Genomic DNA, 21614 nt, shown 5'->3' with positions numbered 1-21614 from the left:
AAAAGTGCCCATCACTAATCGAGAAATAGTGAAAATTCAAACTCTGTGTGAGTCAGCTGATTTTGTACTCACAAAAAACCTCTCAATTCATATTCAAAATGTGAACTGTTACCAACAGCAATTTAAAATATTATGGATTAAATATTGAATGACCAACATGATATTGTTTGCTAATTTCTACTGAACTTGAAATCGTTTTCGACAGTTGATATATTTTGTTGATAAATATTATATCAGAATACATATTTATTTCATCTACACATATTTTATGATTTATTTGGAAATCAGTGATAAATCGGAGTGAACACAGTGACTGAATAATCGTTATTCTGCTCATCCCTAACGCATTGTTATTTTGGTATTTTTAGAAGTATTTTATTGCAAGTGGACTTGTTTTTGGTTGTTGCTGCTGGCAGATGAGCCTGAGACCATAAATATGGATCTGAGCGATAATCAACTGGAGGATCAATCCGTCATATACAAGCACGAGCAGCTATTTACCGAGAGTTTTCCGCTGTTCAAGGAGATACGAAGACTGGGAAAGCTTTGTGATGTCACACTGAAGGTCGGTTGCCAGTCCCCTATCTTTGCATTATCTTTATCGAGTCTAAATCTAAATATAAACATATGTGCAATCTTTACCTTCAGGTTGAAGATCAGACATTCTCGGCCCATCGCGTTGTTCTAGCTGCCACAGTACCATATTTTTATGCAATGTTCACGAACAACATGGCAGAGAGTCGCATCAGAGAAATTACCATGAAGGAGATTGAGCCTAGTGCTCTGGAAAGTCTGATTAATTATGTGTACAGTGGGCAGGTTCGAATCGATAACCAAAACGTTCAAAGCCTCATGGTTGGCGCTTCGTTCCTGCAACTGTCCAATGTGCGTGACGCCTGTGCTTCTTTTCTCATCTCCCGCTTTCATCCCCATAATGTGCTGGGCATACGCACATTTGGCGACTCGATGATTTGTCGGCAGTTGACTGATGCCGCGGACAAGTACATTGATCAAAACTTTGCAAAAGTATCTCAATCTGAGGAGTTCCTCACACTGGACTGTGAACAACTATTGGAGCTGATGCGACGAGATGAACTAAATGTCCTCAATGAGGAAGTAATATTTGAAGCTTGCATGCGTTGGGTTAAGTTTGCCGAAGAGAAACGCTCGGAGCTCTTTCCGCAAGTACTGGCTGCAGTGCGTTTGCCTCTGTTATCACCTCAATTTCTGGCAGACCGTGTAGCACGAGAGGAACTAATACGTTCTTCTCACCAATGCCGAGACTTATTAGATGAGGCAAAAGACTTTCATTTGATGCCCGAGCGTCGTGGCTTGCTTCAGAGCTTTCGCACACGTCAACGGTGTGGCGAGTTCTTTACGGGCCAAATTTACGCCGTAGGTGGACTAGCCAGCACCGGTGAATCTGTCAGTACTGTGGAAATTTACGATCCCATTAAAAAAAAATGGAAAATGGGTGAACAAATGTCCATGATGCGGTGAGTTGGAAGTTTCATAGATCTATCACACGCATTCATTTAACTTGTATATATTAAATCGCAATCGACAGATCCCGAGTGGGTGTGGCTGTTTTAGACGGCAAATTGTACGCCTTCGGTGGCTTTAACGGCACCGAACGACTGTCGACAGTGGAAGTCTATGATCCGCGCAAAAACAAATGGTCTCAGGGCTGTGCTATGTTGTGCAAGCGCAGCGCCGTCGGGGTCGCTGCTTTGGATGATTGCATTTATGTTTGTGGCGGATACGATGGCGTTACATCGCTGAACACTGTTGAGGTTTACTACCCCAAAATTAATACGTGGAAAACGGTGTGTAGAATACTAAAAATTGTATGTTAATAATACTCATGTGTATAATATACTTTCAGGTGGCCCAAATGATGAAATATCGTTCAGCGGGTGGAGTTACTCAACTGAATGGTTACGTCTATGCTTTAGGAGGCCATGATGGTTTGTCAATTTTCGACTCTGTGGAGCGTTATGATCAGAACGAGGATGTCTGGATCAAGATGTCACCGATGCTGAATCGACGTTGTCGCTTGGGAGTAGCCACGCTTAATGGAAAAATATATGTTTGTGGTGGTTACTGTGGTAACTCATTTCTGCGTTCTGTGGAGTGTTATGATCCACTGACAGACACTTGGAAACTGGTGACGCCAATGAACTGTAAAAGATCTCGCGTAGCGTTGGCTGCCAACATGGGCAAGCTGTGGGCCATTGGTGGCTATGACGGTGAAACGAATCTGTCCACCGTTGAAGTCTACGATCCGGAGACAGACAAATGGACATTCATGCCTCCAATGTGCGCACACAGTGGTGGTGTTGGTGCTGGTGTAATCCGCATTGATTAGCTTGCCTAGCCAAAAATTCTTACGTAGTTATTTGATTAGTTAATTTATGCAATTATATACTATAGTCTTGTGCATATATGTCAATGTACAACTAAGCTTTAGTGGTGCTTTAGCCACCGCTCTATTTTTAAAATTGATTAATGCGTCTTTCAGGATTGTTAAGTGAATTACATTCCAGTTGTATATGTTTGGTAGTGTGTAATTTATTTGTAGCCCACAATACTCATTAAATTGTAAACATTTAACATCTCAGCAATACAATTCAATATATATATATATTGCTTTTGAACGTATTCCAATTTTTGTTGTTCTTGTGACAATTTCAAACACAGATAAATCTCATTTATCCGTATCTCACCAACCCAATTGTTGTGTTCCATATGTGCGACAAATTCACTTTGTTTGCTCAACAATATACGGACAGCAAATACAGAAACGCGCAAAAAATTGCATTTTACGTGATAAGAGGGCAGCTCCATGTGTTTTCGATGTAATGACACATAATGTAAATGTTCTATCTATGATTTTAACATTTGGGTTATTGCCTTGAGACGAATATATATATAAATAATCAACAGGTTTTGGATTAGATAGCCTCCAGCAAAATGAGTCTTTTTACGTTAGGCTAACTTTAAGGGCAACCCTCTATTACGTAGTTCATGTCCTTTTGGAATGCTCTGAATGCTTTCTTTTATAATGCATTTTTAAATTGAATTTGTGCCACCTGCTGCTGCAGTTGCGGATCTGCCGCCTCCGATGTACAACAGGTGGCGCCACATATGCATTGTGTGGTCCCATGGGCTTATCTCAGGCCGTAAGAGCCATTTGCGAGTCCATAATGTAATTAACAGAATAAATTCCATTTATAGATAAATGACACGCCACAAAATAGCACAAAACTGTTGCCACGCTTTATCAATTTTATTTGGCCGTGGTAAGGCATGCCATTCCCAGAATACAATCGTCTAAAACTGGGGCTTTGATCATTCTAGTGTTATCAGCATTTCCGATATATATATATATATATATGTATATACACGTATATTAACATTGCCAAAGGGTTGCTGGCTTTCGCGGCTGATTTATTTGATTTCAATAATCAAATCACCAATTGCTTGTCTATCAATAAAAGCATTGCGCAATTTTATTTTAATTAAATGCTAATTATGTTTGTCATAGTCAGCGCAAATATTTGAAATGGTCGTAAATAGAACAAAACAGTTAAATTCGGAATGAGTCAAATATAGCTGAAATGCTGTTAATTGAAAGAGTGAATAAATATAATACAATATATATCCAAACTTTACAGGAAGTGATTGCCAATCTAAATGCAAATTACAGCACTGTGCAATCGAGTTTTATGGCCCCGAATGAAGATGCCTAATATGCATCCAGTTGGAAGCGAAACAGCAGAATACCTTTGAAATTTAAAGATGTTGCACGTTAAAACAAAAATGAATCAATATTCAGCTATGCTTGACCTTCACCCCTTCGAAGCATACGGAGCCAAACTTAGTTTGATTTCAATTTTTGTTTAAAATATAATATTTTTTGTTTGGATATGTTAAGGCCCAAAGCTGTTAAACAGACATTTAAATTGAAAAATAAAAGAAACACAACAAAAAGACAAGCAATGCTGTGTGTATGTAGTTGTCTGCATTTGCATTTGCATTTGTATTAAAGATGCTTGTTTTAATATTTTTGTTGTTGCATACAGTACAGTAATAAACGCTTGCCTTTCGGCTATGAGCAAAGGATGTACGGACGTGGGCGTTCGTGTTTGCATACACTTGGCCTTTACGAGTGGCACGTGGTTTGTTATTATCTTGGCTTTTGGTTGTACGGTCTAGGTCTTGGAGCTGTTGCTCTCCAAGCTAGCCTCGACTCAAGTGTGGCGCGCGCCTAAAAGATGCAGATTTCAGATTTTATTTTCGTTTCCTCCAACGTCATCGTCCACGCTGACAGCATGACGCAGGCATAAGAATTCTAAGATTAACATAAATACACATTTAAGGGGTAATTTGCAATGGAAAATCATTTTTTGTATTTTTGCATTATTATTATTTGATGTGTTGTGCAAATAATGTCCATAAACAATGCTAAATGCAAATATGCAATTTAGGATATTTTTGGGAAATTTAAAGTTTGTTGAAAGTTACTTTAACATTTCAAATAAAAACTGGCCGAGTTGTAAAAATTAATATCGAAAAGCAAATGAATATATTTCGCATATGCTTATGAAGGCAGGCCAAAATTTTTCTTGTTTAATGTTTTATTCACATATGCAAACAATATTTCCGTTCAATTCAATTGCGCGCCGCGACCTAAAAGTATGCATCCGTTATTCGTTTTTTTCAACAAAGTGGCGCCCACATAAAAGCAGACCAACGCTAACGCACGCACACATACCCATGCACCCACACTCACTTGCGTGAGGCCCAAGTCCCACCGCCAACTCACACAGTGAACAACACAGACACAGTTGAATTTCTATTCGACCAATTGTTGATATGCACGAACAAATAAACGCAAAAGGCATGAGCCGAACGACACACGAGCAGCATCGTGCTTCGTGCTTCGAGCTTGTCGTTTCCTGTTCGTTGTGTGCGTGTATCCAACGAAGCGCATTCAGCTCTGTGTGTGTATGTAGTTGTATTCTTCGCTGGCGGCCAGCGTTGAGCATTTATAAAGTCCTTTGCCGCTTTGATCTGTCGCTCAGTTGTTGCATACTTCTCGGGGTGTTCATTCGCAGTGCGCTATAAGATAAAAAAAAAAAACAATTTATAAAACAATTTTTGAAGCTCACACAGAGCTGTTGAGCAACTGCAAGGCAAACAATTGAAACTTTAAAATTTAATAATTGTAAGTGCATAGAAATAGTTGTGTTTATGAAATATTAAGCTAAATATTTGTGAAATAACGAACTTCGACTCTAAAATGTGATGTTATAATATACAACTTTTGGCTTTCAAAATAATAATTCAACCTGTTAGTCAATGTAATAGCTTTGTATCAAAATCAAGTTTGCTTAAGCAAGCACACAAAAGTCATCGACTGTTAATAGAGCAAAAGATAATAAAAAGGAAACATCCAGTTGTACTTATAAAATATTTAATGCTCAGCTTGTGTAACTAATGAAGTTACCAACAGCATTAAGGTTTACTTACAAATGTTAGTAACATGAAGTAACTTGAGAACTTGTTTCCAGTTCGACTTAAGCCAACTTTGTACTTCGATTGGTCAAAGGGAAATACAACAAATTAGTTAGCTCTGCACGATTGGTTCCCGTATGGCCGAAAACAGAATATTGTTTTTGCTTAAATATTTGATACTGATATACCAAAGAATTTTATTATAGATAAGACTATTCTAATTGTATGTATGTGTTAATTGTAATTGATAAATGTTGAAAAGAAAACATTAATTAAGATTCTTTGATTTCCAAAATTTTTAATATAAAATAAAATTTAATAATTTGCAAATACTTATTTTTATATGTGATTCCATATATGTCATTTTTATTATCTTTATTTTTTGACAATTGCTAGCATCTTTTCATACAAATGTCAGTAAGCCGTAAGTAATCAGTGAGAAAAGTGTCCTTTGAGATATGTTAGGCATTAGCTGAAAGTCCTTAGCATTTATTATTTACGTGCCTTAATACCGACTGAAAGCAGCTAAAATTTTGCGAGTGAACACTCAGATTAGTCCTTATTTGTTTGAATCATAAAGCAGACCTGATGAGGTCAAAATTACGTACAGGAAGACCAACAGCGACAAAATTTTTTGAGAAAACTAAAAACAATTTATTGAGTTTCTTCTTTCTAGAATTTCTTGTCGTATTAATCAAAACTAATAATAATTTTTCATCTGCAATAACAAAAGTTAATATTTTACAAAATCCAATTTTGGCAGAAAATTGTGAATCACCTTGTAAATATAGTACTCTCTGAATTCATTTTAATTTTAAGGCTCGAGAAACTTACTTTTCTATGCCATTTATATTTTGAAATTCTCTTGCTTGAATATGATTTTTGCTCCACTGTGCTTAGTTAGGAACTGTTTAAGGCAGTTTGAAACACGTCGATTGGACCTACAATTATTAAATTATTTCTTAGAAGTTGTTTGCTTCAACATCAAATCAAATCAAATGCACCTTAACCTTTCGTATAGTATGACAACCAAGCCGACGGCTAATCAGCCGGCGGCAAAAGCTAATAAAAATGCTACTTCAATGCGAAAATATGTGTTTTGATGCGCCTCGGCGATTCGGAGCTAGCTAATGTTACTCGCATCCGGTGTTGACATATACTACACGCATCGTGTGGTCCATTTGGAGACAACAAGCTAACATTTCTGTAAAAACTAAAAAACGACCAACATGGGGCGGTGCTTTAAAGCAGCCTCTGGGCCTTAACTTGTTTTATGTCAACTTGGACAGTCGCAATTAGTACATAAATACGTACATGTGTCTGCAGCAAATAACAAGGAAATGTATGTGCCCAGCTCCCTTACACACCTGCACGGGCTGTGTACACATTTTCAAGTACTCGAGCTGCAGCTGCGCCTGAAAGATGTTTTCAAAAACTGAACGCCTACCTGTGCGTGTGTGTGTGGACGCTGCTAAGCGCGTTCTAATTAACCTTAACATCAAGTACGACAATTATTTTAGCTACAGGGCTAATTAAAATAACAAGATGGTCAAGTTGGGAGCCGTTTGGCTTAGCTATTATTATTTTTGTAGAATTATTCTATATATATATATTTTTTTTAAATGAATGATTCCCAAAAAAAAATTAATTTTCGCTCAGGAAGTCTTGCTTGTCAATTATGAAATAAAAAATAAATATAAATATTTGTTTGCTTAATTATAAAATCCTAAACATGACTCTCATCAAGTATTAGACTCGATGGGTCAATGATGCATGTTAAGTCTATAAGAACCCAAATTAGCTTGAGAGCAAGATAACGGTATTTGACTCTATATTTGTATTATTCATTTCCACATTATCTTCATCTTAGCTTAACTAAAGAGCAAGGCTGAAGGACTAACAAAAATAAATTGCTTCATTACTGAATCTAGGGATTTAAGCTTATGTTTTAAAAAAGAAAACTAAAAATAAATGTATTTTATATATACATATAAAGTATATATAAATAACATATCCATATATCTTAACTTCAGCGTTGAAACCAACGAGCTCTGACGTGAATTTGAACTTTTACTGACGACAGTTTAGCAGCTTCTGTGCTGTCGTGGACTTCAATCATTTGGGATTAATTTGGGAAGGTGGCATACGAACAAAGGTCACATGCGTGCTTCCCTGTGGTTGTTTTTTATTTTTTGTGCTGCGATGGTGGGGGCTGATGCTGATGGCGATGCTTCGGTAATGAGTCTTTTAGCAGCAGGCTTACAAAAGGATAAAGGACACATTACCAGATTTTAATGTCTTATAAAAAACTTAATTTAGTACAATTTACATGATACACGATACAGAAGTAGTAGTGTCTAAGCTAATTTGAACATCTGCTGTTTAGGATGGGTGTATCTCGGAACTGCAGTTCCATGTTGGTCGGTGTCTGTTGGTATTCGACTAGGATCAGACGGTTGCTGCCCACTCTCAGTACTGGAGCTGGCACATATAGCGTTATCTGCGGGCCAACTAGAGGCCAGTAGCGACCCAGATTTTCACCATTTAGGAAGACAATGCCTTTGCCCCAGCCGGACATATCTAGGTATGTGTCCGCCAGCTCTTCGGCGCTGTTGATGGTCAACGAGCCATAATAGATGGCCGGTCCATTGCGTAGAATCGTTTTCAGTTCCTTGATCTCATGAAAACCAGCTTGCGCCGCTGCGGTGGACTGAACAATCAGTGTCTCCAAGCTTTCGTAGGATTCCAGGGGATACTGGGTCATATTCCAGTTGATTAATATCTGCTTGTCCAGGCGCACGTCCTTCGTGAGTCCTTTGAAGTCGTTCAGCTGCCTTCCGAAGTTGAGGCGTCCCTGATTCTCAACCAGGATCTGCAACTTTCTGCCCATGCTGGCACTCAATGGCAAATCGAAGACAGGTGTCTCACGTGCCAATATGCCTATAAACTCATTGTCCACATAGACATAGCCACGGTCCGCCAGCCCACGAACGTGCAACACACTCGGATCCCGTTTAAACTGCGCCGGTAACCAAGTCTCATATAATACCAAGCCAGAATATTGGTCCAGTGCCTCAAAGGTTTTTGGCTTCGGCGACCGCACAACGCCCGTGCTCAGTTTGTCTCGACTCTCGTCGGACAGCAACGTACAGCAGCTGAGTAGCCTGACCGTTCCGTAAGCCCGCTTGGGCACCGGCGCTGGCACTGGAATATCCGGCAGCGGCAAATACCTGCCAATAATTTGACGCAAAGCCATGTACTTGAGCGTGGGATCACCGGCTTCTGTCATTGGTGCATCGTAGTCATAGCTGGTTATGTCTGCTATGTAGTTGCCGGGGCCATTGTCATTGGCGCCGGCCGTAAAACCAAAGTTCGTTCCACCATAAAACATATAGAAGTTGACACTGGCTCCACTATCAAGCATGTTACTAGAAAAAAAGAGAAGGAAGAGAAGCTCATCATATGCAAACCTCGATAGTGAAAGCAGGCCATGTATCCTCCCTTCTATCTTTTGAGTGGTCACCCCCACCTGCTGGCTTAAGGCTTTTAATATATCCTCTCAATACACTTACATGAAAGTTCCTGTTATTGCTGCAGTGCTCACATTGGCCATTGGCTCGGTCCAGTGCGTCAGCCAGCCGGGATAGTACTCGGCGTTTACTAGTGGACCTTTGGGCTCAAACTGTCGCAGCTTGGCCCAGATGTCCTTAAGGTTTGATGTGGCCCCAAAGTCCATCGTGGCCAGAACACCCTGTATTTTGCCACAGCGCAGCACACCGGGTCCGTCGTTGGTGAATAGCACAGCACTGTCTTTGACGTGGCTTTGTGTCTCATCGCGCAGCCAGTTGCGATAATTGGCATCGCAGGCAAAGTATGAGCCATACTCGTTCTCCACCTGAACCATGATAATGGGTCCGCCATTACCATACAGATAGGGAACCATGCGTGCCATTAGCTGATTGTACCATATGCGCACTTCACTCAGATAGTCTGCAGAATTGAAGAATCTGCTTAGTTCCATTGGGTTGGAATCAAGCCATTGTTGATGCACTTACTGATATCGGCTGTACGTAGTTGAATGCCCGGGAACTTGTTGAGCAGCCAGTAGGGAAAGCCGCCCATGTCGCGCTCGGCACAGATGTAGGGTCCGGGACGAAGTATGACCAACAAATCCTCATCCACAGCTAGGCGTATAAAGCGCTCCAGATCTGCAATGCCCGTCCAAACGTAGACGCCATCGCGCGGATTGTGCAGTGACCATTCCACGTAACTTAACAAATAGGAATATAATAAATTTGCTTCAAATTAAGAAGTCAGCCTGCCAGGCTAAGCACTAAACCTACGTAGTAACTGCATTGAGTCCTGCTGCACGCATCGTTCTCAAGTGTCGCGACCAGGTGTCGGGATGAGCCCGAAAGTAGTGAAAGGATCCAGAAATAAAGCGAAATGGCCGTCCATCTTTAAGAAATCGATCATTCTCGTAGTCCACAGTAAACAAGCGAGAGCTGCTGCCCAGGTCGGCAATGGACACCAATGCCACAATCGTCAACAAGCCATACAACAGATTCATTATTGCCAGGCAACGTCTGCGAAGCAAAATTTTAAGACGAGGAAAGTTTAAGGCTTTTTATTTTTTTTAAATTCATTAATTCTTAATCTATTTCCAAATTGTTTAAAATTTTAAAATTAATACATTTAAAATTTAGCGCTGAAATCAAAAATACTCGAATTATGAAAACATTATTTTAGTCACTGCTGTCAAACTGCAGTAGAGTTACCATTTCACAAAGCATTTTTATACTCATATAATTTGAAATATTTGAGTATATTAGTTTTCGGCAATGTGTGTCTGGCTGTCCGCAAGCTCTAGACTATAGACCATAGAAATGTGGGGCATAAACTCGTCTTATAAGGTGTGGCAAATTGGGAAATATTATTACATATTATTATTATATATATATTTTATATATATATATATTATTAAAACAGAAATGCTATTAATTAAAGTGCTAAAGAATATAAGCGAGCAAGCCTGTATCTCTTACAGTTTTAGACCTAGAAATCAAAATTTTAACAATTAAGTTACTTTATTCAGCCTTCTGTTGTTAGACCATAAACGAGTAATATGCAGTCGGTTACGCCCGACTTGCCTAAATATTGAATTACGATATTATTACAGTATGATCTTTAGTTGGAAGTAGTTATTTCTTAAACAGAAAAGCTTAAATGAAATAAAGTGCGATAAATATATAGCAGAAAGAGGATTATCCGAAGAAAAAAGAATGTGTTTGAATATGATTTTTTATTTAAGTATAGAGTATAGAGTATAAGCTCAATCTTAATCTGGACTTCATTTCTAAAAAAGAAACTGTTTTTATCGCTCAAGAAACTGACAGTATTAATAAAAAATTAGCTTGGCATTAAATTGATGGAATAGATTAGAGTCCAGAAATACTAACTACTTTAACGAAATACTATTGTTGACTTTAGGTTTTCTCTAATTTATGATTTACTGTCTCAATTAACAAGTTTCACATGTTCGAATATTCTTTAGTGTGGTAAATAAAACATTAAATTAGTAGTCTTCTTAGCCTTTTCAGAAATAATTTATAAGTGAAAAAGATTATTTAGGTCAAAAACTAAATATTTCGAAAACGGGAAAATAACAGAAAATAGGCTCCTAAGTAACAGTAATGTTCAGTTGAGTCTACCCGATCGCTTCCAAATAGAGGGTAAATGACCCACTTATCGTGACACATGTGACTACAACAATTAAATGTGCTCAACTGTTTCACGCACATCTTTATCTATAAAGACACACACACTGACACACAAATCCACTCACGCAGCTTGCTCGACTGCGTATACTGTTACTGTGCTTCTTCTTGACAAACTATAAGAAGAAAGCTCGGGTATTAATTGTAATATTTTTGTTGAATGTTCCAGAGTATGAATAGTTCATGCAATGCAATAAAACACCTTTCTATATTCGAATATAATTATTTTATACTCGCTTATGGAGTTAAGAGAGTGTATTGGCTTATTGCAATGTCGAGTGGGGGTATCGATGAAGTTATGATTGAAGTTAGAGACTTGTATCAAATAAATGCAGAACCTAAACGTGAATGTCCTTGGAGGCACACCTTACTACGCAGACTTAAATAACAACGATCACGTTAGAGAATGGTTGACAAGGCTGGGGTACGGCTCCGAAAAACACTAATATATATAATATTAGAGTTTATCTAATTTTTTAAAATTTATTTTGAATATATTTACAATTGAATTCCTAATCTAATTTTTGTAATACTTGTTGGAGCCCCATACTACTAATTTAATTTAAAGGAGTTTCAAATGTGAAATAAAAGTATTTAAAACCAACTTATGCCATGAAAATATTAAAATAAACAAATTATTAATGATTGGGCTATCCTGATGACTACTTTTAGCAACTTCTTTTTGAGACCTTTTTTTAACTTTTTTCTTAATATTTACTGAAATTATGCAGAACTCAATTTTGTTTTATTTTAATAAGAATAAAGTAGAGTAAAAAAATACAAAATTAATTGTAGGACTTTAACTCGAATGGTATAGAAAATAGAAAAATTAACGGAGAACGTGAAGGGTGCACTATCCTGATGTTGCGCAGGGTATGCTCCTTGAGAAATCAAGTCTATAAAGTATTAAGCCTTTTTGATGAGCCCACTAGGGGCGTTGCCTATCGGGAATACATTTTGGAATATATACTCGGGTAGACAATCTGAACTGAAACATATAAGGAAGGAGTATCGCGAAGTCGTTTCAACCCGACTGTACTTATTTAAGTTAACTTGAAGTTCCTATAATGAATTTTACATTTTTATGTAAGTGTCAAGCGTCTGTCTGGCGATTATATCATGTAATATTCCATATCTTATAGAATTAGCCCAGATTGCTTTACATAGAAGGATTGTTACTTCCCTCTATGTAAATTGCGCTTTTCATCATATCCGAGTCCATGGCCATCAGCTTTACGGAAACAAAATGCGGCAGCTTTGCTAATCAGCGAAATCTTGTGCTGCCGCAAATGTCTCGGTTGGAATGGGATTATTGCGTTAACTCAAGTTCATGGTTCAATTATTTAGTTGACATCGTGGCCGTCGTGTGCCACATTGTTAGCTCTGTCCTCACTGAGTGACTGGCTGACTGACCGACTGATTGACGGACTGCGCGCTGAATCAATCTCTGTTTGTTCTGCTAACTTGATGCAGCGCCTCGGTTGACATATTAATTATAAATTTATGCCACTTTTGTTTGGCCAAGAACAACAACTTGGCCTGTGACTGTTTCATTTTCATGAGCGTTAATTTGATGCGCACTCACATTTCACATTTCACAATTCACAATTACTGCAATGTTTATTTATTTATTTGCTTTGGCCAAAGCCCTGGACCTTATTGAGGCACTGTGACAGCTGTTCCAAGACCATAAAGAAATATTTTCTCAGCCTATTTGAGCTCGGCACTCGCTGTATGTGCTCAGGCCGGCTCTTATCACTGCTCAACTACCTACTCGCATAAGTATGTACACGTATTTGTTATGTACGTGTATTTTCCACCTCACAAATCCCATTTCTGTTTATGGCTCACTGATAAGTGGCCAATGTTTAAATTCAATTTTCTATCAGCCTCAGAACTTGGTGAACATATAAAGCAAGGCAAATGAAAAACAGCAAAGATATTTCGATAATGCATTGATTTAATATCACTTGTTTGGCTGTATTTTATTATTCTATGGTATATGACAAAATAATATTTATATTATAATTATGTTGTAATAATCCTTGCACAGTATGTGACCTTTCTAGGCAGCTTAACAAGTGAAGTCTTTATTTTCACACGCAATTCAAGGTGCTTTACAATATAGATTATGATAGATCTCCTTTTGCGTTCTTTAATGTGAAGTACACGACTGTTGATTCAATCTATTTGATTACTCAAATTCATTTGGCAGTCATTAAAAAATCGACTTATTTTCGAATTTAGAAAACAGCTTTGTGCATCCCCCTTGCAGTGGGGCCTATTGGTCCCAAGTCTAATGGAATTTTGATAAGAATTTGTAAGTATCTTGATGCGAGTCAGACAAATATACATACGTTTGTGTTATAAAAACTAAAAAATTGCTGAGCTGTGTCAAAGCTAATGTAGTGCGTGCTCTTAATTGAGAGTGAATTAAATGATGTGTGAATTCCCGGCCCTGAACTTGGACGAGTGCTGCAGACCTGTCCAAAAATTAAGGCAATCACTAAAACGATCTGTCCGTATATGCATTTATATACTCATACATTATTACATACATATGCACAGAAGTACATATGTACATAATACATAAACACATGCCGCAGTCGAAACGGAACTCGTAATGTTGTGGTAATTTATATATCGGCAAGAACAACGAAATCTGAGACACACTTTTAATGCTATTCGTTATTCAACGTCAGCCGATCGCACAACATGAGACAAGCATTTTAAACATTTGACCCAATTCAATTATTTTGCATGCCAGCGCCCAAGCCCAAGCCCTGGCAGAGGCCCAGGTTCCCAGAGAGTGCCCCACAAGAAAGTTGATTATTTTCTTTTGCTTTTGCTTTAGATTTAGCTCGTTGTTGTTCATTGTTTTTGTAGTATTTTGCTAAGTCAAAGATCTCACAGACTTTTATTCTGTTTATCAGGTCAGCAGGGTTCGTGTTTCAATCCCATTAAGATAACTGTACAAGTAACAGTACAGCACTTGCTTTTCTTAGCGCAATTCCCATGCTCACCTGGTGCTAAGCAGCCAATGTTTTGATTTCCAATTTGATCTCTATGATACACACAGTTTATAGTTATATATATTTAAATGCTGATGCATGCAGCTCTCTTGTATATACATATATTCACTGCCTGACCGAGCCGTGCGCTTCGCTTGAAAGCCAAACTCAAACTGAACGATCGCCAGCCACGAGCTGCTGATAAGTGCAGCCTAAACACATGGCGAGAACGATTCTTGAATCATTCATGTGTTTTCAATTCACTCGTGTGCAGCAGTCATCGTTATTTTAGCTCTCGTGTCGTGCTCATGAAAGAAAATTACCGCCATCAGCTTGCAGTGCCCGCCTAGCAGATACCCTGTCTACTCAGACGCACCCACGCATAAGTACGCGCTCTTCTGTTAAGCTTGGGCTGCAGCATGGTCTTTACAATGCGAACTTATTTGCTGAATAACTCTTCTTCCAGATGGACTTTCTTAATCAAATGTGCAGAGACATTCATACGTGTTTTTGCTTAGAGCTATTTCTCTGGATTTTTGTTCAAATATATGCCTATACAATAGTACTAAGAGCATATGACTCATCTGTGGGAATTTCTCTGTCTCTTGAGAACTACCGACTAGTAAATACCCTGCACGTGTACCTGTATCAACCGAATCTAACATATTTATTTATATACATATGCCATTCAAAATGTGCCAAGTCATTTAGATAAAACGCTTTTCTCTGCAATTAAATTTATGTTTCTTTTTTATTGTCTGAAAAGTGAACTATTCACTATTCAATAACTACGCTCGTGTCAGCATTATTTTCTGAAGAAAACATTGTTTTAAGTCATTTAGTGCTGGCATTACGAATATGAGCAAGGATATGAAGCAAATTCAAAGTACGATAAGCATATTGATACGAGAGCGTTACGTATATACAGATAAAGAAACGGACGGACGGAAGAATGATCGGAAGGGGGAAAGATGGACGAATAGACGGACGAAAGAGCTGAGGAATGGGAGGACGGACGAATGGAGGTACGGGCTAGCAGATGGACGGACGGATGGATGGGCGAATGGATGAACGGACAAATGGACGGACGGACGGACGAACAAGCGGATGGAAGGATGGACTAACGGACGAACGTTTGGAAGAGCAGATGGACGGACGGATGGACTAATGAAAAGACGGACGAATGCACGAACGAACAAGACAAGATCAATTTAGTGTTTGCAGAGGTGAACTAAAGATAAATGTTACACAGTCAAATATACTCTCAATGGATAGAGTATATAACAAATTATTTAGATAGGTAGATCTCGACGCCTCGTAGTTTCGTCTGCATATTGCTATAGCTCAGAATAATCTATTCTTGCCTTTAAAGCTTTCTCAAATTGTTGAGTAATTGTAGTTACATTCATCATGCACTATACTACAGAAACCTGTTTCAATAACTGCGATGTCAACTAATATCTAATAAAAATATATATATATATATATAAATGGGCTTTAAAGCGGTCTTTTAAACGTGATATATCCATTTGCTGTGCAACTGGGCATCTGAGGCCGATGGTTAATATTAATATATGTATGCAAATACAGAGCCTTATGAGCACGATTGACACTGCCATCGGAAATTCGAATGGGGCTACAGCTGCAGGGCCCAGTAAAAAGGAGTTTGGGAACGCTTCATATGCTATGCATTAACTGTTGCCCAAACACACGTTTTCCCCTACCCCATTCTCCAACCAAGCAGCGGCTTGTTTGTTATTTTTGAGGGGGCAGCGCGAGATAGATGCAGAGAGGGCAATAACGGGATGCAGCCGCAGGCAAACTGAAACTGAGAACTGAGAACTGAGAACAATTGGCCAGAAAGTGAATTTTCCATTCAGTGTTGTTCTATTATTTATTTCGTACGTTTGTTTCTATTATTGTTGTTGTCGTCGGCGTGGACGTTGTTGTAGTGGGTCGGCTGTCGGGCTAATGGGCCTTTATTACCCACACAGACACACAGGCAAACACACACATGCACACATAGCGTATACCGAAGGATATCCGTGGCACGTCCTGGGCGCTATTTTGGCCAAAATGTAAATCTCTCGCTGTGGCGCCTCTCGCATCTTTAATGTTCACACGGCCATTGGTTTGTTGGCCTGCTGGCCCGTTGGCAGTTTAAAGTGTCCTTTGGGTATGCACAAAGCAAACACAGAGTCACACATACATTGACAATTAGACAGGACACACATGCTACACACTTACCACAGCTTACAGCTTGACTTAAAGCCATCCCGGCATATTCACATATGCATCGTGTGCGGAGTGTTGACTGGCCCTGTTTCTAAGTCATTGTTCGACTGCTGCCTGCTGTCACTTTCATGTCATGGTGAAGCGCCCAGCGGGCAGGCGCCTCAAAAACAGGAAGCTTAACACTTTGCTGCCTGCTAATTTTGTGCCTGAAACTTTGGTCATAAAAGAGCGTGAGCATGGAGACTTGTGCAACGTCGGCGAAGGGCCTTCAGATAGTTTGACATTTGCCGTTGCCCTGTTATTTTTAGTATTTAAAAACTGTCAGCTCCGGGCACTTAAGCTTAAAGCCAGCAAGCCAAAGCTCACCCATTGACATCATCAATGGGCCCTATCGAGGCGAAATAAAACTATGCTTGCAACCTGTTGATTACCGCAAATTTAACATCAATTCAATTCAAATGCCTTTTGCATTCAATTCAATTGCCACTTGGCGTCTCTTGGCTCTGCCCGCGCATCGCAGCCTGCAACTTCTTCTCGACGCCACTGGCAATCAATTGAATTACATGTTGCCAGCTTCCTGTGCGCGCATCGTTAGTGTTACCATACCCTCAGTGCAGCTCACTCGAAGAGGGCATAAGCCAACCGCAATTTCATGGAAATTGCACTAAAATATTTGAAATTTTTTTATTTCTAATAAAGACGACAAGTCAGAAGATAAAATATTTTATTTTTTGGCTAGTTTGAAAGTGGCCAAATCATGTTGGTATCCATTTAGCATAATAAAGTTTATAGTTTTGCAACTAAAATCTTACACAATAACAATAGTAATAAATATAAGCAGTCTTTATCAGTGGAGTATCAAGTATTTTTTTTTTTTCAATTTTATAAAGTATCTTAAAATCGAGCACAGTTCTGTGCCAGCTTTCTTGTTTGCGCTTGCTGCTCTGACACCAGTTGCCCGGGTGGCTGGGATATGCATAGCCGTCTTATCGAGAGTGCCTCGACGACATTGCCAACGCATTTGCATGGCAATTTTACTTAACGAGGCGGCGGGCGATGGCAACTTTCGAGCATAATCAATGGCAAGCAATGGATGCATGCAGCACAACCCATTGCAGCTCTAAGGTGGCTCAGCTTGTTTGGTCTACAAATATTTGCGTATGTGGGACTATAAATTGTTGCAACAGCCGTTGGCTTTTTGAGCCAATTGCAATAGTCAAATACCCATATGAAACCAAGGTGAAATTTCCAATGCAAAACAACAAAATGAGATACACTTTAGAGGAAAATAGGGTATATCGAAATAATACATCACATCTTATTTACATTGACATATCTTTTAAGGTGCCTATAGCAAATCAAGTGTTAGTAAAGACTTTTCTGTTCTGTTTCTGTTCTATTCTAAAAATATTATTATAATGAAGTTTCCACTTCAAAATTATATAATGTAAATTATAAATATATTTTCATTTACATAATATAAAGAGAGAAGATGAATTTAATAAATAATTAGTAATAAAATAAGTGTCATTTTAAGCATAACCATTTCTTTTTGAGCTCATATTTGTATGAATTTCTTATATCGGTTTTTATTAAGCTATTGCGCCATCTAACGGTCGTTTTTATTTTCAGCACCCGCCTAAGAGCACGCAACACAAATTTAAAGAGATGTGCAATCAGAAACTGTTACTGTTGCTTCTGTTGCTAACAGCAGCTGCGATTGTAAGCAACGCTGCTGCAGTCGAGTCAGAGGATACTGACGCTATCACTATTAGCCCTTCGGCGCCTGACGCACAGCAACAGCCAAGAAACATGGTTAAGCGAGCTCCAACTTCCAGCTTTATTGGTATGAGAGGTAAGAAGGAACGAGAAGTATCGACAGATGCCAACTGGTCAGGCCCGGATCCCTTAGATTATGCTGAAGACGATGCGGACAACTCTTACAATGAGATCGGGAGAAGGCTCAAAAAAGCTCCAATGGCCTTTGTTGGCGTGCGAGGCAAGAAATTTACGTCGAGTAACAATCGACTGCGCGACTTACTACAGAACATGGAGGAGCAGCGTCTGCGGGAGAGTTTCCTACAGGATTTCCTGGAACATCTGGCGAATGACGGTGGTGATGTGGAAAAACGAGCACCCACCGGATTTACTGGCATGCGTGGCAAGCGTCCATCATTATCCGAAAACGACCCTGCTGATGATGAAGATGATGCCCAAGAGCTGCTGGAGAAACGCGCACCTATCAACTCCTTTGTAGGCGTGCGTGGCAAAAAGGATGTCTCACATCAGCACTACAAGCGCGCAGCTCTCTCAGAGGTAAGCCAAACATATACAGCTCCAGATGAGCGCGTGACAGATTTCCAGCTATATTATTAACAGAGAGTTAACAGAGGGGACGTACGTAAGAAATGTTACGGAAATGTAGGCTTAGGAAATGTCAATGAATAGGACTTTAACTCTTATTTTAATACTGGGAACACTTGCTAATAAAACTTTGCTAGAAATTCATATATGTAAATATTTGAACCTCCAAATAATTTTTTCTACTTCGTGATAAATTTCTATAATATAAAGTGTTTTTTTTAGAGTTTCATAAGCTTCAATCATAATTAAATAAATATATTTATTTTTAATACTAATATAATAAGATTTATTGTATAGAATGTTGCATGACATTAATGTTTAAATATTATTTCGGTCATGTTTATGCCATTGCGCACATAAGGTCCAATCTCAAACTCTTATTTGCTCATTCATATCAATCATGACCATCATCTTTTTTAAGGACAAATGACTCCACCAGCCCATAAATCGCACCAAACAGTAATTCTCAGTCACTGTAATGGTATTTCTAAGGAGCTTGTAGAGTATCCTTACTTCTATTTACATACCCAGTTTACCAAAGAGGGTCTTCATCATTAGGCACGCCGGAAAATAGACGAAGTTAGAAGAACAGAACCATTATTTGCTTAGAATTGTTATGAACTCTTGAAGAATCAGTCAGTGAAACAAAATTTCAGACCTCAAAATATTTATAATACTTAAATATTTATAATTTCAATGAAATAGAAAACCATATTAAACTCTCACATCACTTAAAACTTTACTACAATTTATTTTCCGTTTTCGCTTTGATTTCGCAATGATCTCATTAAGAACTTCAATATGAATGCATTTATTTTGTCACGCCCTTATCTCAAACTACAGACTAATTGTAATTTATAATATTGTTGGAACTAACCATGGCCAGTTGTGGCGCAAACTCTTTAAAAAGGCATACGATGTGCGAGGCAAGAAGCAACGATATGCGGACTTCAACAGTAAATTTGTGGCTGTGCGTGGCAAGAAGAGCGCCCTAAGCGATGGCAACGGAGGACTGGAGGAGAATATGGTTCTGCCATGGGTCTATGTAATTGGTGGCAAACGTGCGCCCAGCGGCTTTCTTGGCATGCGAGGCAAGCGTCCTGGTAAGTGAAGCCACTCCCAATTGCAACCTTGATACCATGTTCCATTGCAGCACTGATGGAGTAAGCGGAACGGAACTGGTGGCACAGATAGGCGAGCGCTTCCTCATTTACATTTGACGAATGACAGTCGGAAGTTCCTCTTAAACTAGGCAAATACAATGTTATAAATAATCGCTGGGCTGGAGATTATTTAGAACGTGAGTACACACACACACACACGCATACACACGCACACATATTTACCTATAGACAAGATTTCCTCTGCTGGCAACATAGGCTTAATCGTTTCGATGTAAAGTTAGCGAAAATTAAAGCGAACTCTAATTAAAATCACATTTGAAGCCCATATTAGCTTCAGATGGCATATGAATTAAATTATTTGCATATCTATTTGTGGACAAATTAATCAAAATTAAAAATTGACTTAGTACTTCGTGGACATATCTAATATCGATTTTATAGAAAGCCACCTACACACACATACACATACAGACACACACCCATTCAGAGCTGTGTAAGTGAAAGCGAGATGTTAATTAATTTTCAATTAATTTATTACAACGGTAATTGAAAGCAAAACTACATACAAATGATTAAGAAAAACTAACCTATATATATATATATATATATATATATATATATATATACATATACATACATGCATACATATATAGCACAAATGTCTAATTGATTATTGTAAATATTGGTATATAAATAAAAACTATTATTAACAATTCAACAAATGTGTTTTTAACATAAATCAAAAGATCGAAATCTGTGGAAAGTTCTCAAGAACTTCTCCCCCATGACATATGCAAAATATATGGCTACATCTGGCCTGAGCACAGCTGCCGTCAGCCTCATCGAACCTATAGCAGAGCTAAAAAAAAATCTCAAATGGGAAGCACAACGTTATCAGCAATAACTAACAAACAATAAACAATGATCGCGCACGCCTATTTAGCTGACAACCTACAAAAGTGCTCTGTTGTTCGACTAGGTGATAGCAACTACAGACATCTTGCACTACAAGTGTGAGATTCTCAAATGTAAGCAAATTGAAACTTGTTATTTTTTTTGGATAAGGCAAGAGCAGCGACTGCAAGCGAGCAAATTAACTAAGCTGATTACGCGCTGAAATTCCGTCTTCAAAATGGGTTTGCTTTAAAAATAAAACAGCAAACAATCATCTCATAATTCTGAGAACAGGTAATCGAAAAACAATAATGGCTTACAGAATTATAGGTACCTAAATATATATGTGTACAAATTTTACATACAAACAAAACACGATTCAAATACTGTACGAACGGACTTTTAATAAGGCAACTGAAAGTAAATGAGTTTATTGTACAATCGACACACAACTGCGCATTTGAATAGGATAACCACAGAGATGTTCAGGTAGTGCGTCTGAATATGTGTTTTTCTTGCGTGGGACCGTAACAGTTGACCTCGGTCATTGTGATTGAAACCGAAACTATTGAGCGCGGCAATTTATGTTGTGCAGTGTAAACAGTTATCAGCAATCTGTCGGGCACTTTCACAATTATTACACGAATTTTGCATTTAATGGTGCCTGCGCAGCAAAAAGTTCTCTGGCC

General features: G+C 38.6%; 3 protein-coding genes and 1 long non-coding RNA gene across 5 annotated transcripts; 2 read left to right on the top strand and 2 right to left on the bottom strand.

The window, feature by feature from the left end:
* Positions 1-233: 233 nt before the first annotated feature.
* Positions 234-2615, top strand: LOC111592043 (kelch-like protein 18). The gene is made up of 4 exons (XM_030225690.1): positions 234-565; positions 649-1496; positions 1568-1826; positions 1886-2615. Exons 1-4 carry the CDS (start codon positions 437-439, stop codon positions 2366-2368), a joined length of 1719 nt encoding a protein of 572 aa, XP_030081550.1. The 5' UTR covers positions 234-436; the 3' UTR covers positions 2369-2615.
* Positions 2616-4617: 2002 nt separating this feature from the next.
* On the bottom strand, positions 4618-5710 carry LOC111592031. The gene is made up of 3 exons (XR_002750916.2): positions 5536-5710; positions 4778-5124; positions 4618-4692 (listed from the first exon to the last, which is right to left on the bottom strand). It is a non-coding gene; the product is annotated as an uncharacterized LOC111592031 (long non-coding RNA).
* Positions 5118-20612, top strand: LOC111592029 (tachykinins). 2 transcript variants are annotated; one of them, XM_023304025.2, is made up of 4 exons: positions 5118-5230; positions 18176-18859; positions 19818-20010; positions 20061-20612. In XM_023304025.2, the coding sequence occupies exons 2-4, from the start codon at positions 18212-18214 to the stop codon at positions 20072-20074; spliced, it is 855 nt and encodes a 284-aa protein (XP_023159793.1). In that variant the 5' UTR covers positions 5118-5230; positions 18176-18211; the 3' UTR covers positions 20075-20612. The 2 variants fall into 2 exon arrangements, with proteins under 2 accessions (XP_023159793.1, XP_023159792.1); XM_023304024.2 differs by having other exon boundaries at positions 19794-20010.
* Positions 7626-14449, bottom strand: LOC111592028 (beta-galactosidase). The gene is made up of 5 exons (XM_023304023.2): positions 14321-14449; positions 9864-10106; positions 9576-9790; positions 9093-9510; positions 7626-8948 (listed from the first exon to the last, which is right to left on the bottom strand). The coding sequence occupies exons 2-5, from the start codon at positions 10088-10090 to the stop codon at positions 7883-7885; spliced, it is 1926 nt and encodes a 641-aa protein (XP_023159791.2). The 5' UTR covers positions 10091-10106; positions 14321-14449; the 3' UTR covers positions 7626-7882.
* Positions 20613-21614: the final 1002 nt, after the last annotated feature.

This window comes from Drosophila hydei, unplaced genomic scaffold (genome assembly GCF_003285905.1).
Source record: "Drosophila hydei strain 15085-1641.00,03,60 unplaced genomic scaffold, DhydRS2 tig00008137-arrow-arrow-pilon, whole genome shotgun sequence".
Lineage (NCBI taxonomy): Eukaryota > Metazoa > Arthropoda > Insecta > Diptera > Drosophilidae > Drosophila > Drosophila hydei.
Note: the sequence above shows the minus strand (reverse complement) of the source record. Positions and strands in the feature narration are given on the sequence as shown.

Coding starts and splice junctions, on each gene's coding strand:
- LOC111592028 (XM_023304023.2), bottom strand. CDS start 10,090: ATGAATCTGTTGTATGGCTTGTTGACGATTGTGGCATTGGTGTCCATT. Junction 9,791..9,863: donor GGACTCAATGCAGTTACTAC/GTAGGTTTAGTG, acceptor CTATTTGTTAAG/TTACGTGGAATGGTCACTGC. Junction 9,511..9,575: donor ACTACGTACAGCCGATATCA/GTAAGTGCATCA, acceptor TCAATTCTGCAG/ACTATCTGAGTGAAGTGCGC.
- LOC111592043 (XM_030225690.1), top strand. CDS start 437: ATGGATCTGAGCGATAATCAACTGGAGGATCAATCCGTCATATACAAG. Junction 566..648: donor TTTGTGATGTCACACTGAAG/GTCGGTTGCCAG, acceptor CTTTACCTTCAG/GTTGAAGATCAGACATTCTC. Junction 1,497..1,567: donor GAACAAATGTCCATGATGCG/GTGAGTTGGAAG, acceptor CGCAATCGACAG/ATCCCGAGTGGGTGTGGCTG.
- LOC111592029 (XM_023304024.2), top strand. CDS start 18,212: ATGTGCAATCAGAAACTGTTACTGTTGCTTCTGTTGCTAACAGCAGCT. Junction 18,860..19,793: donor AGCGCGCAGCTCTCTCAGAG/GTAAGCCAAACA, acceptor AACCATGGCCAG/TTGTGGCGCAAACTCTTTAA.